The sequence below is a fragment of the Amaranthus tricolor genome, chromosome 6 (assembly GCF_026212465.1).
Source record: "Amaranthus tricolor cultivar Red isolate AtriRed21 chromosome 6, ASM2621246v1, whole genome shotgun sequence".
Lineage (NCBI taxonomy): Eukaryota > Viridiplantae > Streptophyta > Magnoliopsida > Caryophyllales > Amaranthaceae > Amaranthus > Amaranthus tricolor.
The window spans coordinates 8710473-8729988 of record NC_080052.1 but is presented as its reverse complement, the minus strand read 5'-3'; the positions used below and the strand labels follow the sequence as shown (position 1 = coordinate 8729988).

Sequence of the window (19516 nt, the reverse complement as noted above, 5' to 3'; positions counted from 1 at the left end):
AATTTTAATTTTTAAAATAAGCGTCTTAATGTACGAGCCTATGGTTAGCAACGAACAAGAGAAAAAAATTACTTTGTTTGCGGTTAGTAAGAACGAACAAAGAGGGACAATGTCACACAACGTTTGAAGGAAAAAAGAATTTCAAACAATGCTTTCGCTGTTAATAGCAGCGAACAAACTATCTTTAATTTTTTTATCCCTTTAACTGTTTATAACCTTGTCTTCCATTTGTTCGTTGTTACTAATAGTGAACAAGAACAAATTTTACCTTAGGCTCAGATACAAATGCACTTATTTTGGGAATCAAAATTTGTCGAACCTTATTTTAGAAATTTTTTTATATAACAAAAGTAATTTTATTCAGTCTTTCCCGACTAATGCAGATGTGATACAAAACCCGTATAATTTTGATGAGGTAAGAACACCTCCGATAGCTACCAATTACACAAATTGATAGCACTAAAATAGCGAAAATAAACCGGACACATTAATTTACCAAATTTATACTTACCACCAATTCAACACACTCAAATATCACCAATAAACCACAATAAAAATAAGCAATTAAACAAGATAAAGCAAGTAATAATCAAGGGCAAAGATACAAGATTTTTACGTGAAAAACCTCTTCGGTGTGAAGAGTAAAAACCATGGGACTTTAGGAGTCCATCCAAAATACTCTTATTATGATGAAAAGGACGTTACACAAACCCAATCCAAGTTCTTCAAAGGGTCCTCAAACTACCCAAGAACAAAGAACCATAATAAATAACAATTGAGAAACAAAAAGAGGAAGAATTCACCCAAAACTGCAGGTTCTGTCCAGAAGCGTAACCGATGAATCAAAACTCAAAATGACGATCCAACCGTTCAAAATGAAGTCCTATGTATCCCCAACATGCTGTTGAAATTATAAAACGATCCAACGATTGAAACGCAGGGAAATGGCTTTTATGTGAAGGTTAGATAATGGCATAAGGACTGCCTTCTTGTAAAGGGTTTTGTTTTTCTCTTCTCTCTTACTTTCAAGACGTGTATAATGAAAAAGGACAAAAACACTCATATACTTTAAGTTTTCTAAATAAGATAAAATAATTACCCCATATAAATTATAAGAAGTGAACATTTAGACTCCGCATAAAATGAGTTTCTCTACGTAAAATGGGACTCATAACCCCAACTAGGGATGGCAACGGGTCGGATCTGGACTGGGTCCAGGTCGACCCGGATCCAGATCCGTTTTCAAGAACAGGATCCAGATCCGGACCCGGATCCGCTGGTCCAATTTTGCAAGACCCAGATCCGGATCCGCAGATACTGCGGATCTAGTACCGGATCCGGGTCCAAAACGGGTCCAGTTTTATTTTTTTTAAATGTGTTTAGATTGCAATAAAGCGATATTTATAGACTAATGTTAATAATATATATAATTTCACAATGAATCACCCAAAAAAACATTATACAACGGGTCATAAAGTCAGTTTTACTAACTTCTGTTAGCTCTGAGTTGCGAACCTGTAAAAGGCAGCATACAGGTCATCAGTTATTAGCAATGGGTGCTAAACCAAAATCCTGGGAAGATGAGTCAGATTTTTACATCAAGAATCTGAAGATTCTCATTTTCTTGCTTGACAAGAAGCTTTTCATTGAATTGCTCAATGAAGTCCACCTTTTTATTACGATGGATAAGGTGATTGAATGATTTCAGAACAGTAACATCTTCGATTGATAGTATTTTCTTTGGCACATGGCCGGTGCTTTTGGTAAATATCAGTAGCATGATTTCGGGGCTGTTTAGAAGGAAAAAGACAAAGGTGAAGATTTAATACAGCAAACAACACTAAAAAGATTTAATATATTTTACATATATAAAAAAAAAAAAAAAAAAAAAGAAGGGTTCTCCAGATTCGCGGGTTCGGGTCTGGGTATTTTTCTCAGATCCGGATCCGGACCCGTGAAATTTAAAAGGATCCGGATCCGACGGGTCTATATTTTTAGGACCAAGATCCATGAAACCGCATACGGATCCACGGATTCGGGTCGGGTCCAGTACCCATTGCCATCCCTAACCCCAACTAATTTTCGATGCGATGCTTTACTCTATATGGCTGCCTTTTGTTCCCAAATTTTGTCCATCGGGTGACCCGTGCCTTATTGTTCAAGAAACTGCAACTTTTTTTCTCATTAAACACACTTCACTACTGAGTGCTGAATTCAGCTCAATTTGAACTTCCATTTCTCTTTATTTCAAAAAAGAAAAAGAAAAACTTCCATTTCTCTACCCAGTTTTTCTCATCGTTGTCTGCGGTGTTCATCTCATATCTCCAGATGTCTGTAAGTTTTTCTCCTCATAATAAATCCTAATTTAAACTACTATTTCCGCAATGCGAAATGTAAATTCTAACATTTTTTTATTCAAAATTTTTAAAAATTAAGATCTTCGAGTACAATGGAAGCGCCCTAGTAGCAATGGTGGGGAAAAATTGCATTGCGATTGGTAGCGATCGCAGATTAGGTGTTCAACTTCAAACAATTGCTACTGATTTTCAGCGTATTTTTCAAATTCATGATCACCTCTTTATTGGTTTATCTGGTCTTGGTTCTGATGCTCAGACTCTGTAAGTACTTTGCTTTTATCAATTTTTCTAGAATCTTTAGGTTTGTACGAAACAATTAGGTTTAATTATGAGTATTTGTGTTTGTCAAGGTATCAGAGGCTTGTGTTTCGTCACAAATTGTATAAGCTAAGGGAAGAAAGAGATATGAAGCCGGAAACATTTGCTAATCTAGTTTCAGCCATTTTGTACGAGAAAAGGTTTGGTTTTGTTTAATCTATAAAATTAAATTTTGCGTTTTTTTTAATGAATGATGGCTTTTCATGAATTGCTACTATGCTGTACATATATTAGTAGAATATTGCTTCGAAAATGAGATTTGTTGTCGATTTTATCACAAGGGAAACGTTTTGTTTATTGAGCCAACATTATTTTTGGTTCAATGGTAAATAATCAGTTATAAAAACCCCTTTTCTATGTAAAACACCATTATAATTTAGTTTTCGCTTGTTTTACAGGAAGGAGTGATTAGTTTTCTTCCCAAATTTTCTTATGGAAATGATGAATTTGATACAAAATATGAAGAATTTAGCCCTTTTATCCCTCCCTTCCCTCCATTTCCCTTATACATTTATATTGCAAATCATGCAATTTCGATCTGGTAACGATTGCAAAAGGACTTTTGCACTCATGGTTACTGGGCAGATTTCAGTCGCAATAAGCCTTTAACATAAGGTCGACGTTATTTTGCACTATGCTTTTTTTTTTTCCATCGAATCAAGCTATTAGGAAAACTGTTTTTTCTTTGAAAACCAAACTTAGGGAAGCGGGAAAATTACTTTTTCAATATTTCTTTCCCTTCCAAATAAACACTTTTTGTTGTGATGTAGAGGTACTAGGACACCGACTATTGAAAAATTAAAAAGAAAACAAGCATTCATGGTTTAGGGGTGTTTTGTGTTTTTGGTGTATGGTGAAAATTGTTTTTTACAAGTAGCTTTTGAAGTAAAATTATGATGTCAATTTGTAGAAGCTACACAATAGTAGGGCTTTTAAACTTTTTAAAACGTATCTACAAAGACATATTTACCATTATCAAAATATAAATGTTGTCTCAATTTCCATACCTTTTTCTTGTTATTTTTATTTTAATAAGCAACTTTAAAAGCTAATTTCACCTAACACCTTAGCAAGAAACTATTTTGAACATTTAGTGAACAACTAAATTTAAAGCTAATTTCATCAACTCAAGTTAAAAGCTAACTAAGAACTAATTACTTAACAGGGCCTTAGTATCAATGTATCCTTTCAACCATTTTTTTCTCGAATAGCTTTTTCTCGTTTAAGAGATGTTACTCATTCTAGGTGTCATCAGATCCTAACTAAAGTGTGCTATCTTATATTGGAGTTTGTATGTGTAGTGGCAAACAAAATTTAATGAGAACAAAAGAGAGAGAAAAAAAGAGTTTAATGTCCATATTTTGTTGTTATTTTCTGATGTTGGTTTTGAATTTATGATAATTGAATGTGATTTCTGATTTTCATAACTCAGGTTTGGACCATACTTTTGTCAGCCAGTGATAGCTGGATTAAGTGATGAAAACAAGCCATTTATTTGCACAATGGATTCTATTGGAGCCAAGTATGTTTGTTTCTCTGCATTTCCTTTCATTTCCTACTTTTGTGAAATAGACGAGTTATAGTTAACCAAGTCACTGTGAAAACTGTTACAGATATCCTACTTTTTTTTTACTTGGAACATTTCCTCCCATATCTATAGTCATACATTTAAAATTGGACATATGGAAGCGTGCATTGAGAGTTGAGACCAATGAAACAAAATACCATTTGGTTTATAGTTTTTATTTTTAGTAGGAGAGAATGAAAATAGTAGCTATTATGAAAATTCTGTAATCAAACCAAACCAGAGGAAGTATGTTGTCTTTTGTTTGAAGGTGGTATCTTTCTTAGTGCTGCTTGTCGATCTAGTGTTAAATTGCTTTATTCCATACCCACTTGGGTTTTAACATCTAATATAGTGAGAAGCAAAATGGTTCTTGAGTATGTTATGATCTTTATATGATTATTATGTTTGTGTGGTAGTTCGATTACCAACCTGATGCTAACATGTATCCTTTCATTACCCATGCATAGGTGCAGTGCAAAGCGTGTGGTCCACTTTGAGCTTTAAATTTTAATCATGTCTCTCTTTTTCTTCCTGGACCAAGAAAATTTAGGTTCTGTTCTTTTGTTTCTTCTGGTTTTGCTTCAATCTCTGCTTGTCTAGTTTGGTGGTGGTTTTCCCACAATATATGCATTCAGTTTCTTTACATTCTGCATTTCTGAACCTTAGTCCTTCAATATCTTCATTGCATTTAAAACTTTGTTATCCATGGACCATTGTACAGAAATTGAGGTAAAAAGTTTCTTCCATTAGCTGCCAGGCCTTTTCAAATGATGGAATGGTTGGTTTCTTTTTATGTTTCAGTATTTACTGTGAATTTCTCTGCTACCCTAGGAGACATTAGTCATCTAGAGTTAGTTTTCTTGAATAATTAAAAGATGGGTCATCAAAGTGAAGGTCGAGTTTCTCTGATAAATAAGTTTAATTTTTTTCTTAAATTTTCTGCAATATGTGCAGGGAGCTTGCTAAAGATTTTGTTGTTGCTGGTACTGCATCAGAATCTCTGTATGGTGCTTGTGAATCCATGTACAAGCCTGACATGGTAAATCTTTTTGCATTATTTTATATATGGATTTTTTTTGATTAGTTTTGATGTGTATATATGGAGAAGTATGTTGCTTATTATTATTTACTAATGGCCAAAATAGATAATATAAGAATATAAAGCTACAAGGTCACTTGTACAAAGCAAAGACTAACAGGACTAACAAAACAGTAGCCTCTAGATTGCATCAGTTTCTTTCTCTAGTCAACCTTCTAGATTGATTTGAAAGATAATTTTTCATGTGCAAGGAAGAATGACTAAATCAAAGCACCAATGAAGTGATAATAACTAAATTTTGAGCAAGGAGCTCCTAAAAGAAACTGTGGAGATAATGTCTTCGAAGACTTTGCCCAGATTGCTAGTCTATTCTCCTTATATGTTTGTATGTTGAGATATGAAATCTATCATTCTATTTTGGTTTTACAATTGATAGTGTGTGACTAATCTAGGAGAAGCAGTTTTTTACAAGTGACCTTGAAATCTCTTATGATAAAAATCGTCAATTAGCTGGACTGTAGGTTTGTGGCTTTCTAGAATGTAGTGTTTGGAGCCTGCTTATGGTTTTCCACTTCAAGTATATTATAGCCTATTCTTGTTTTCCTGTTGATTTCTGTTCTCTTTTCTTTTGCGGCCTTTGTTTTATTGTTGTGTCTTTTGAAGGGAGGATGTTTCCATTTAGGTAATGATGGCAAGGTGACAATACTTGCTTTGATATTTTCCTGTAGTTGATTTTTTTTCCTTTTTTTTATCTTGCACAAAATTTATTCTTTTGGTTTAGGGTTTTTTATCTCTTGTGTTTTTCTTTGTAGTCGCTTCAACATTTGCTACTTTCCTATTCTATATGTAAGATGTAAGATATAATCATCTATTATCAATACAAGAGAAGGGTTTGAGGTCGTCGTATGGAGGTTAATTGATAAAATGCGACTTAACTTGATTCAGGATACGTAAATTTAGTCTTTGCTAGTAATTGACTGATTCGAGTCATATCGTGTACTATTGACTGGAAATATGTGCCAGTTTGTAACAGAAGCATTAATCTTGTGCCTGTGATACAGGAACCTGAAGAGTTGTTCGAGACAGTCTCTCAGGCTTTGCAGGCATCAGTGGACCGTGACTGTTTGAGTGGTTGGGGAGGGCATGTCTATCTAGTGTAAGTAAATTTCCTCGTATCTGACCGTCTTTTATTTGGGCTTTTCAAGTTACTAATATCAGCTCCCTCAATGGGTAGAATTGGATAACCCGAAATTGCATGATTTTCATATAGATTATTGTGTTTTTGTGTATATCAGTTTTTAGTTCTTTGGTTGTGGGTTTTGGCTAGGGAGAATGCTTAGTGGGCAAATATGCCCTAAAATTGCAAAATGTTTGGAAGAGGCTGGTCAGAACCCTAATCACTTGTCTCAAAAATGATTTTGACACTACTTTTGCGTGTATGTTTCGAAAAGTCCACTTTATAATTTATATTCTTCTAATCACTTTGGCCTTTATAGCCTTATCCTATCCATTTTCTCCCACTTATGTAGGAGGCAACAATTTCTCTTATTTTAGTGGACTTGGAGATTTTCAATATAGGCTGTACCTCTGATAAGTTGCTGTTGCAGCCTGTATGCTTGCCGAGGAATTATTAATGTGGGAGATGTGGTTACAGCCTGCGGATTAAACTATTATTGAAATAGTAACTGTAAAAGATGGAGGTAGTGAACTGTTATTATAAGCAATACAAAGACTACAATTAGTATCCGTAAAAGTAATGGATGGTGCCACATGATTGTGGAAAGAGAGAGAGAGAGAGCAGTCAGCCTAGAAACGCGTCTCATTGTTTTGTTGATTCATCAAAGTATTGATGCTTGCCCTCAACACACTCTGTGGTTGTGTGCCAATCAGCCTGAGCTCAATGCTTGTTTATGCTTTGCTCTTTCTCATATACTTGATGGTCTTATAAAATAGAGATTTATATCCATTTGCTCCTTGATGATATTTGCACTTTCAAATTCTATCTATTACAAATTCTTCTATGCACATTTACTTGCTTACTTTTTGAATGAAGTTTTTCTTCAGTTATCTCTCGACCATTCAATTGTTCTTTTTTCACTCCCTACCCTAATTTACTTGTCTCCACATCGATCACTGTAGTAAAGGGGAAATTTCAGTCTGAAGTCTCATCATGTGTCATAATTGTTTTATTACCGCAACAGTCACCACCACACCAATCTCTTATTCTTATTACTCCTTAGCATCGCAGCCACCATCAATCTGAGGGATTGGGATTCACGGTATAATATATTGACTTATCGTGTAAGGATTAGATCCCTTTGCTTTTAGCACAAGTAACACTTTTTTTGGCTTTGCTTGTTGCAGCACGCCGACAGAGGTCAAGGAGAGCATCTTGAAGGGCCGGATGGATTAACTTTCTTAAGGGCTTATATGATTTGAGTCCGTTATCATGTCTTGTCTGTGGAACACTAGTTTAAGTTCGAATCTGGGGACTGAGTCATGTAGGATTATCTGTGGAGTTTATCCTGTGCTAACTATGTTTTCGTGAATTTATCGAACAATCTGTTGTAATCATTTGTCATCAATTGTTTGGTGATGAATTTAAGCAATTATCATTGAAGATTAAGAAAGTAATCTATTCTTGAGTACATTTGTCCTTTTGGACAATGCAGTTCAAATGCTCACACGGTGGCACAAAGCTTCTCGAATAAAAGTACAACAAATTTTTAACGGGTTGAGTTAGGGCCTTTTAATGGGTCCATCTCTTGTTCAAGAAAATTTGAACAAAATAAGCTTTTTTTTCTAAAAATTTCTAAAGTGAGCTTGGAATAATTTAATTTTTCAAAATAAGCGTTTTCAATTCAAGCTTGTGGAATGCATTGTTGGCTGTTAGTAATAACGAACCATTAGTAAACTAGGATCGTTGGAGGCGTAGGATCGAAATTGGTAGATTCGGATCGTAGGATCGTGTGATCCTACAGATATGCATTATAATGTGTTTTAGATTCTTGATTATCATTTATATTTATTCTCTTTTTAAGTTTTAAGGGGTAAGTGAAAACTTATTTGACTTCACTTATTAAGTTTAGGAAAAAAAAACTTTAAATAATAATTTTAAGCAAATTAAGAAAAACTTGAATTTTATTAAGGTTTTGATATAAATATTTTAAATATAATATTTATACGTGAGTGAAATCTGTATTATATGAAAATATTTTACGAATGAAAGTATCCATGTAGGATCAAATCTTTGGATCGTAGAATCTTTTTATGATCCAACCACCTAAATTCTTGAACTAAGTAGGATCGCATGATTCTACCGTATTAAGATCCTACCTACGATCCAGATCGGTTGTCTATTTTTGAATCGTAAGATCGCAGAATCTTAGATTAGAATCGAGATTCTAATAACTATGATAGCAGGCGATTGTTGGACTGACTTTTAACCCAGTTTAATAATGGTGCGCTGTTAGTAACAGCTGGTGATTGTTCTAACTTTTTGACGAGTTTATCAATGGTTCGCTGTTAGTAACAACGGACGATCGTTGGGCTGACTTTTTGACTCAATTTTTTAATAGTCTGTTTTAGTAACAACAAACAATCCATTCCTGAATTAGGCTTTAACTAGAAAACACTTATTTTAGGAAATAAAAATTTTCCCAAGCTCAGTTTGTAATTCTTTTGAAAAAGAAAGCTTATTTTGTTCACATTTCATGTTGTTCAACACGTCTAAGGATAAATAATTATCTTCTTTTGAAAGTTTGACAATTATTTATTCTTGTAAGATACTGTTTTTCGAGACATCAAGACAAGTAGTATGCTCATAATATTAGATTCTTTTTTATACTGTTATTTCAAAATTGACAATTAAAATAATACAGAGTATTAGTAAATAAATGTTTGTTGACATGATTGTCAATCGGATATTAAGGAACTAAATGAAATATATCTCAACCTTCTACCAAACCGTGATATTATTCGAAGGTCATACTCACATATTATATCAATCGATAGTAGATGAAGTAGCCCACTAAAATATAATTATTTTTACAGCGTGATAGTGGTGGTGTAACAAGGTTTCATGATTCAACGTACAATTACTCCTTAACCATAGATATCAAGAGACTAAATTTATTGATCAAAGACATAAAATATAAATAGAATAATGAACCTTCAATCACCAATTCTAAACACTTCTTTAACCATCCTATATTTCCCTTCTTGATTACGAAATTCTTGAATGAATACCTCAAAACGATACTCTCTATATTTAGCAGGGTGACCTTCACGAACCAAATCGGGAATAGGTTCAACAAAATCCTTGTGATCAGGGCCCACAAACATAGCAAAAGAAACTCTTTTCTTATGCTCATTAGTGACAGCCCTATGCAACACACTTTTAAACCTGTCATTGCTAAGTACTTGCAATTGATCACCCACATTGATAACTATTGAATTGGGAACAGGATGAACATCCATCCAATTTCCATCTTTGAATACTTGGAGGCCTGTTACGTCTTCGTCTTGAAGGAGAAATGTAAGGATGTTAAAATCAGTATGATCGCGTAATCCTAATGTTAGTTCAGGGTGCGGACATGGTGGGTAGTAGTTTGCTTGTGCTGTGTATGAACGCCTTAAACTTTTGTCAAGATAGTCTTTGTCTAAACCAAGTCCTTGGGATAGTAAGCTAAACATTTGGGTCATTAGCACTCCTATTTCTTTAGCATACTCAGCAATAGTGTCCCTGCATAAGGTTTTTGTAAAGATAAAGCATTAGGTTATTAGGTTATGTTGGAAATGCTTTGCATGTGAGATAAGATCTCATATTCCTAAAATAGTGGGTTGTAGATTTGCATATATATTAAGTGAGCTAATCCTCCTACTACCATATGGTTTTGGGAAACAATGAGCCTCACTAAGTGTATGTGCAAGTCAACGCTCTTGACCTGTGGGTTTGTGGGCCCGAGCCCACAGGTGTCCGGTATCCACACAAGTGGACCACGATGAGACCATGTGACAAATTATCACGGCCTAATAGGTTAATTAGGGAGCGAGCAAAAATTAACAAATGCTTTAAAGATCCTGAGTAATTTTAAAAATTATGATATTTTTCTAATAATTTTGTATCTTTAAACACGTAATATACTACATAATTTAATATTGAGGCCTCTAATATTCTGAGGTCCTGTATCATCAAACATATTGAATATGTTCAGAATCTCCCCTGAAGTTAGATTATTTGAAAGAAATCCTATTTAAAATATCTCCAACATCTAAATTTAACGTTGTAGTAAAACAAATGATATTCATTTATGCTAAACTCTTTTGTGACCTTTGATCCATGTTAATTGCCTTTGACCTTTAACCCATCTCAGCCCAACTTAACAAGTTTAAAATACACATTGAATCATATGGGATCTAAACAAGTTCAAACATAATGTATCATTTATCTTTCTTGCCACTGTTTTTTTTCTTGTATCCTTATGATAAAAAATTTTAATCATTATTTTCCACTTTTTCAAGCAAATTAAGCTATAACATTTTTAAATAACGAGTCAATATCTTTATATTTTAACCATTAATTTTCAAAGTTTCAAATTATTCTTAAATCGCATCAAAAATTAATAGGTCGGAATAAAATTTATTATTTAATTAGACTTATTGTCAATGTAAACATAAAATAGAGAAACAGGAGATGCACATATTTGATAGGCCAAGGATATACATTTACATAACCATAAAACTATGACATGAATAACTTCAATGACTTATAAACTATACACACCATCTTTAATACATCGAAATGGGACTGATCATTGCGAAGCACTAACCAAACTAAAAGAATAAAAAGAGAAGGGAACATATATAGTTAGGTTAAGTACCTATAATGAGGAGGATTGAGAGGCAACTTATGGATGAAAGTAGAAAAATCAAGAGGATGCCATGTATGATAGAAAGCTTCACCCCACATAGAAATCTTTTCTTGAGTTTCTTGATCTTTAATGTAATACTTGAATATTTTCCCATCTTCCATATGTTGTTGTGAAACCAAATCAGCCTTTTCTTCATAAGATTGTTCAAAAAACTTTGTAATAACTTCCAATACTTTCTCACATAATTCCTTTGGAATTCCATGGTTTATCACTTGAAAAAACCCAAATTCTTCACAAGCTTTTGTAATTTGTTTAACAATTATTTCTGTTTTTTCATTCAAATTTATAATTGGAATCACACCCAAATCAGTTTTGTTTGTGAGATTTGGTTTATTTTCGTCTGGGACTATAAATTTTGGTGTAAATGAAAGAGGTTTTATGTCATTTGCCCATTGGAAAGAAGCCATTTTTGGATTAATTTATGGTTGAATAATTAGGATTTGATTATAGAAATATGTATGTATTAATAGGAATATTTTAAGGAAGTTTATTTGGTTAAACAAGATTAACAAGTTGGCTACTAATTTATTATTGGTGCAAGCAAGTAGACGTGTATTGAACGCCAATTTATCATACTATTAATTAGTAGAGTACATATTAATTGTTAACTTATTAAGTCCATTAATCAAGACAATCCCATCTCATTTTATAAAGTCAATTTTGATTCCCTTGCATATAGGTTAATTAGTGTAGATAGATTTTCGTGTAAAATACGGATGCTATAAATATTTACTGATATGAATAATGATATTATTTTATAAAATTAATTCATTTACAACATAAACTTAATTAATTATTAAATCTTTGTATTTGTTATGTATTATCATTATCAAAGTGAATAACTAATTTATTATACAACAATATTAAAACATATACTCATAGTAATTATTGATGATTAAGACAAACAAAATTTAAAAGCGTTCAACCATGATTAGGTAGGAGGGAAGATTCAGTTGAAAAAAGAGCCAAATTAGTTCGCTTATTTCTTATGTGATGATAATTTATTATCTATGTTAAAATAAAGATTTTCCTGTATATTTTTTTTTGTTTTATATAAGCATATATAGTATATCAATAAATCATCAGATAAAGTTATATTCAATCAACAAATATTACATGTTTTAATGAATTAATTGTTTCCTTAAATATCAAGTCAAATATCAAAAGTTTCCCCATTAATGATAGAAAAAAGGCGAGAAAACTTTTAATGACAGTGTGACACGTGTCACAAGCCATTTCTTCATTATCATATTTTATTGATTATTGATTATTGATTATTGATTGATGATGATGATTATTGATTGTTGATTCTATTTTTCTTAATTCTAGTGAACATTGCTTGTGGGAACTTCATTAAGAACATAGGGAGTGTTTTTTTTACTATAATAATTAACATATAACCTAATATATTTATTTATTGATGTGTTATAAGTTTGTCAAACATAGGTGATAAAATTATCATTTGAACTTTATTTTACCGGCATCTTTTCCTTATTATTTACTTACATAATTAATGTATAACCTATTTAATTTGTGTAGTTTTTTTTAATATAGCCGTGTAAGTTGTATATGATCATCTATAAAAAACTATTTCAAAATTATTTTCTTTTCTTAATTTATTACAAAAATTATTTTAATGAAATTACTTTCTTACATAAATAATTAATATATTATCCGATAATTATCCATTATAATTAAAAGATACTACATAACTTAATTGATTGTATATGGTTAAAATTAGTAAATAAGATATAGTGTTAAAATTTTTTGTAATAATCTAATAAACAAATCTAATCAGAAAGATATTACATAATATGCTAAAAAAATATTTACCTAATAAGAGAATGAAAAGATCGGAAAAATTTTTATTATGAAGTTGACATGTGTCCTAATTATTTCTTCATTAGTATATTGTATAGATAGATAGATAGATAGATTGTGTTTGATGATTGATTTTTCAGTTAGTTTATTGATTTACTTTTGGCTTTTTGCATTTGACTTTTGAAATGGTATAAGAATATTTGGTTAAAAATTACTCGTATAAGCTAATTTAAAAGTTATTTTTTAAACTAAAATCAAATATCTACTACGAATAGTTTTATCAAATATTGGCTTTTTGACCCATTACTAAGCCCAAAACACACATTATATTTTGGAAACTAGACCTATGTATTTCTTTTTGTGGTGTCCCAAATTAGTTAGTACATTTCTTTAATTTGAAACTTACTTACTAATCAAACCTAGATTATCTATCCTTTCCAACTCAAAATTTTTTATTACCATAACTATTTCCTTCTAAAAATAAAAATATTGTCAAAATGTAATAAGAAACTTTTTAATGTTATTATTAAATTAATATTCCAAACCATTATCCGAACCTAAACAAACAAAACAATATACACACTAATTTGGTTGGAGGGAGTGGGAGATTTTGACAGATTGCAATTTGCATTTTTTGCCATGTGTATTACTCTCTATGTTTTCATTTTTTTTTATTTAATTCTTATAGACTTAAAAGTCAAATAATTTTAATTGTAAGTTTTTAAAAATTCTAAAAAGTTGATATTTAAAAAATATATATTTACACGAATCTATCAAGATCCCACGTGAATCTGTTTTTTCTTATAAATTAATGAGAAATTATAATCAATGTTTAACCCTGAAATCCGTAAATTATATTTGAGAAAAACATATGAAGAGAGAGTGAGTAATTGAGAATACATGTATGCATTGCCAATAATATTAATTCATTTGACAAAGTGATGGGAAGTTGAAAATTGTTATTTTTTAACTTCTTAATTAATTTGCATATATGATAATCTCTTTGTCTCTCACATTTTACACCTAGTATAAAATGAGTGAAATTTAGTGAAAAGGAAAATTGAATTGAATAATTAGACAAAAAAACAAGTGAATGATAAAAAGGAGTGGTTAAGATCAAGATAGAGTACAACATTGTGATCATAATATAAGATGGAGAGTGGAAACATTGCCAAAAAAATAAAATGATGTAAAATTAATGAGAAAAATTAAAATAGAAAGTGATTTAAAATTAAAAGAACATAGTTAAAATCTTGTTAGTGATGTTTTAGGAGAAGACTCCAAATTCAAATTTTTCGTGTAAATTAAAATGTGAGATTATTATAAGAAAAAAATAGATGACATGTGACATCCAACTATATTTATAGCAAGGATGTATTGGTAAATAACGGTTATTTTAGAAAATACTCTCTCCGTTCTTTTAAGTTATTCCACCTTACTATAACGGGTAGTTTTATAAGTTTTTCCACTTTAGAATACTTTCTATTTTTAGAAAGTTTTTATCCCACTTTTACCCCTTAAAACCTCCCATTTTCTTTTAATGTACCCGGAATCATCCGGATACATTTATTAGCTTCTTGGGCTTTGCATTTTGCATTATTACGCCTACTGCCTTCCTATTCCTCCTCCTCCTCTTGAACGGTCATTTTTCTCTCTTCATGAACACCATTTTCATGGCTTTTCCCCCTATTTGTTCTTCATTTTTAGTGCATTTTAACTGCATTAAAATGTAGATCGGTTTATTTTCATCATTTTGAGGTTCATTTTGTTTGTTTTGGCAAAGTTTCGAAATTTAAAGCCCCCTGTTCTGGAATCCGCCATTATCTTCTTGTTGAACCTTTAAGTATTTGCAATGAAAAACAATGAATCTAAGAGTGACTCCACAATTCCTTCATATCTTTATGACGGTCTATGCGATTATGGTGAGTTGTGTTCTTATTTATTCCATGGTCGTTCCCATTCCTACTCCAATGAAATTTTGAAGTGGTCAAAAAAAGATCTTGAGGCATATCAAAAGGTACTTGAAGATAATGCCACATTTGTGTATCATGAATCTCCACCAACTTCTCCTATTGTTGAAAAGGAACCATCTCAATTATATCCATTAACTCAAACTAATGTGAAAGAAGATGAAATCAATTTGGTTGTCCCTGACACTCCTGAAGATGTTATTGCGTCTAGGAAAAAATTGAACCCCAAAAAACGGGCTTAATGATTGTAAGATTGTTCTGCTTTTTCTTTTTTTTTTTTTAATTAAATTTGAAAAATTGGAGTTGGTTTTATGTGTTGTTGTTTGATGCTGGATTATGATGATCTTGTATTTATGTTTGATGTTTGTTTTTTCGTTTGTTTTTTATGTGTTGTTGTTGATATTGTGTTCTTCTGGTTTATTTGTTTTTTTCGTTCTACTGTTCGTATTATGTTGCTGGTTTTAGGGTTGATGTTTTTTGTTGGTTTTATGTGTACAAGCCCCTGTGATGTCAAATTGTTGAACCTCTAAATTCTGAAAAATTTACTTTGATTACTTGGTTGAGTAGCATTTGGTAAACCAAAACCCATCACTTGATTTTTTAGCATGTTCAATTACTTCATTTGTTGATGATCAATTATAATCTGAGAGGTTTCATAACCTCTATGAAGAATCAGGGGGCTTTTTTTCTGAAATTATGTATAATAATGAAGTGACTTGCTAATCAAAAACATGCACATTAATCGTTAATTGTGATTAACAAATTGTTGCTCCTAAGTTCTCAAAGCTACAATTTTAATGATGATTTGAACTTCCTGATCATAAGCTTCTTGAATGATCTCTGTTGTTTGTGCAGCATCCTCATTTTCTGTTAATGCTTGTGTTTGTTGCTGATCCCTGTTTAGGTTAAGAAAAGCCACAGCATCTCTAACCAATTGTGTTGGGATTCTCACTTGAATCCTTAACCTGCCATTCTCTTCTTCAACATTCTTTCCAAGTTGTATGTAGTCATTAAACCCCTTAACTTTTAAAATCTCATTTAAATGGTGTTGTGATGAGATCCACACATTAGTTAAGGTCTTTGGATGTAACTCTCCGAATGCATCCTCAACTGCTGTGATTAATTCTGTAATGTTTTTGGGCATCTTTTTATGCATAAGTGATTGTACGCTCCTAAAGAAACCCAAGTCTAGAATGTTACAATCCGAACTATTTGGAGGTTGTTGAGTAAGAATGAAAGTTAAACCCCCTTGCCTATTGTGTTGTTGCTATATTGGATCATCGTTTGTGATATGAACCCTTGCATTATCTTGTTGAATAAAAATAATGGAAGGTCCTTCACTTGGCCATTTCCTTAGTATAGCCGGAATCAATTGTTGTATGAGCATACTCCTATAAACATCTTGATTAACTGATTTGGTTGGTTTAATTTCTGTTGAATCCCTTGGTCGATTCTTTGAATGTCTTTGTGCTGCCACCATATTGATAAAAGGGAAAATTCCAATTTTCCCATCAAACATACATTACTAAAACGATTCCATCTAGGCCTAGCATCGGCCCCTAAGAACATGGCCTTAGGTATGAACTTTGATGACTTCGCTGCCCTATATGGGACCTTTTCTTTGTGTGCTAAATAAACCCTTTGCGTTTTCTTGGTTAAATAAAACCACTTCTCGTCAATGTGAATATAATCGTACATTACTTTGTAAATCGGGTGAACTTAGGACTCAATTTCAAGCATATGACTATTTTTTTCAGTTCTAACCTTTTAAACACGATAATATACACCAAATGGTGTTGTGTGCAAAATTTCAGGCAAAACAAACCAAGTTTGAACAAGTTTTTGTGAGAAAGTGCCAAATACGCTTAAAACACCTTAAAAACGAAATTTAGCATGTAATTTGAAGCATATGACTATTTTTTTCGATTCTAACCATTTGAACATAATAATATATACCAAAAAGTGTTGTGCACCAAGTTTCATGCCAAACAAACCAAGTTTGAAATACGTTATGCGAAAAAGTGCCAAAAACGCTTCAAAAACCTTTAAAATGAAACTATGCACGTAATTTTAAGCATATGACTATAGTTTTCAATTCTAACCATTTCAATAGAATAATATATACCACATCGTGTTGTGTGCCAAATTTCATGCCAAACAAATCAAGTTTGAACTACTTTAAGAGAGAAAGTGCAAAAAATGCTTTAAAAACCTTAAAAATTCAACAATGCACGTAATTTCAAGCATATGACTATAGTATTCGATTCTAACCATTTCAACACAATAATATACACCAAATAGTGTTGTGTGCTAAGTTTCATGCCAAACAAACAATGTTTCAATAACATTATGCGAAAAAGTGCCATAAACGCTTAAAAACCTTGAAAATGCAACTAAGCACGGAAATAAAGCATATGACTATTGTTTTCGCTTCTAACCATTTTAACTAAAAATTTTTACCAAATAGTTTTGTGTGCTAAGTTTCATGCCAAACGAACCAAGTTTGAACTACTTTAAGCGAGAAAGTGCAAAAAACGCTTACAAAACCTTAAAAACGCAACTTAGCACGTATTTTCAAGCATATGAATACTGTTTTGACTTCTAACCATTTCAACACATTAATATATACGAAATTGTGTTGTGTGCCAAGTTTCATACCAAACAAACCAAGTTTGAATTACTTTATGCGAGAAAGTGCCAAAAAAGATTAAAAAATCTTAAAACTGGAACTTAGCACGTAATTTTAAGCATATGACTAGTAATATATGCCAAATAGTGTTGTTCGCCAAGTTTCATGCCAAACAAACAATGTTGGAACTACGTTATGCGAGAAAGTGCCAAAACTCTTTAAAAATCTTAAAATTGCAACTATGCACGTAATTACAAGCATATAACTGTAGTTTTCGATTCTAACCATTTCAACACAATAATATATACCAAATAGTGTTGTGTGCAAGTGTCATGCCAAACAAACAATGGTGCACCTACTTTATGAGAGAAAGTGCCAAAAACGCTTAAAATACCTTATCAACGTAAATTAGCACTTAATTTTAAGTAAATGACTACTATTTCCTATTCTAACCTTTTCAACACAATAATATACACCAAATAGTGTTTTGTTCCAAGTTTTATGCCAAACAAACCAAGTTTCAACTTATTTATGCGAGAAAATACAATAAAAGCTTAAAAAACCTTTAAAACGGAACTTAGCGCGTAATTTCAAGCATATGACTATTGTTTTCGATTCTAAACATTCAACACAATAATATATACCAAATAGTGATTTGATTCAAGTTTCATGCCAAAAAAACTAAGTTTTAACTAATTTATGCGAGAAAGTGCCATAAAAACTTTAAAATCCTTTAAAACAAAACTTAGCACTTAATTTCAAGCATATAACTGTTGTTTTAATTCTAATCATTTCAACAAAACAATATATACCAAATAGAGTTGTGCGCCAAGTTTCATTCCAAACAAATCAAATTAGAACTACGTTATGCGAGAAAGTGACAAAAACTCTTAAAAACAAAACTATGCACGTAATTTCAAGCACATGACTATAGTTTTCGATTCTAACCATTAGAAAATATATATATATACATATATATACCAAATAGTGTTGTGTGCCAAGCTTGATGTCAAACAAACCAAGTATGAACTACTTTATGCAAGAAGTGCTAAAAATGCTTTAAAAAACTTTTCAAACACAACTAAGCACGTAATTTCAAGCATATGAATATTGTTTTGGATTCTAACCATTCAACACAATAATATATGCTGAATAGTGTTGTGTGTCAAGTTAATGCCAAACAAATCAAGTTTGAACTACTTAATGCGAAAAAGTGCCAAAAAACCTTAAAAACGGAACTTAAAACGTAATTTTAAGCTTATGAGTGTTGTTTTCAATTCCAACCATTTCAACACATTAATTTATACGAAATAGTGTTGTGAACCAAGTTTCATACCAAACAAACAAAGTACAAACTTCTTTATACGAGATAGTGCCAAAAATTAAACTTACGACTCAATTTCAAGCATAACTAGTTTTTTCAGTTCTAACCTTTTAAACACAATAATATACACCAAATAGTGTTGTGTGCAAAATTTCAGGCAAAACAAACCATGTTTGAACAAGTTTTTGTGAGAAAGTGCCAAATACGCTTAAAACACTTTAAAAATCACAACTTAGCATGTAATTTGAAGCATATGACTATTTTTTTCGATTCTACCCATTTGAAAATAATAATATATACCAAAAAGTGATGTGCGCCAAGTTTCATGCCAAACAAACCAAGTTTGAAATACGTTATGCGAAAAAGTGCAAAAAACGCTAAAAAACCTTTAAAATGAAACTACGCACGTAATTTTAAACATATTACTATAGTTTTCAATTCTAACCATTTCAATAGAATAATATATACCACATCGTGTTGTGTGCCAAATTTCATGCCAAACAAACCAAGTTTGAACTACTTTAAGAGAGAAAGTGCAAAAAATGCTTTAAAAACCTT

At 31.7% G+C, this 19516-nt stretch overlaps 2 protein-coding genes across 3 annotated transcripts; one reads left to right on the top strand and one right to left on the bottom strand.

The window, feature by feature from the left end:
* The first annotated feature begins 2130 nt into the window (after window positions 1-2130).
* On the top strand, window positions 2131-7915 carry LOC130815997 (proteasome subunit beta type-3-B). 2 transcript variants are annotated; one of them, XM_057682564.1, is made up of 7 exons: window positions 2131-2334; window positions 2437-2618; window positions 2708-2815; window positions 4108-4197; window positions 5197-5281; window positions 6343-6437; window positions 7646-7915. In XM_057682564.1, exons 1-7 carry the CDS (start codon window positions 2329-2331, stop codon window positions 7692-7694), a joined length of 615 nt encoding a protein of 204 aa, XP_057538547.1. In that variant the 5' UTR covers window positions 2131-2328; the 3' UTR covers window positions 7695-7915. The 2 variants fall into 2 exon arrangements, with proteins under 2 accessions (XP_057538547.1, XP_057538546.1); XM_057682563.1 differs by lacking the exon at window positions 7646-7915 and adding an exon at window positions 6889-7572 and having other exon boundaries at window positions 2136-2334.
* A 1208-nt stretch (window positions 7916-9123) lies between these two features.
* Window positions 9124-11621, bottom strand: LOC130815525 (protein DMR6-LIKE OXYGENASE 2-like). The gene is made up of 2 exons (XM_057682015.1): window positions 11164-11621; window positions 9124-10025 (listed from the first exon to the last, which is right to left on the bottom strand). Exons 1-2 carry the CDS (start codon window positions 11619-11621, stop codon window positions 9455-9457), a joined length of 1029 nt encoding a protein of 342 aa, XP_057537998.1. The 3' UTR covers window positions 9124-9454.
* Window positions 11622-19516: the final 7895 nt, after the last annotated feature.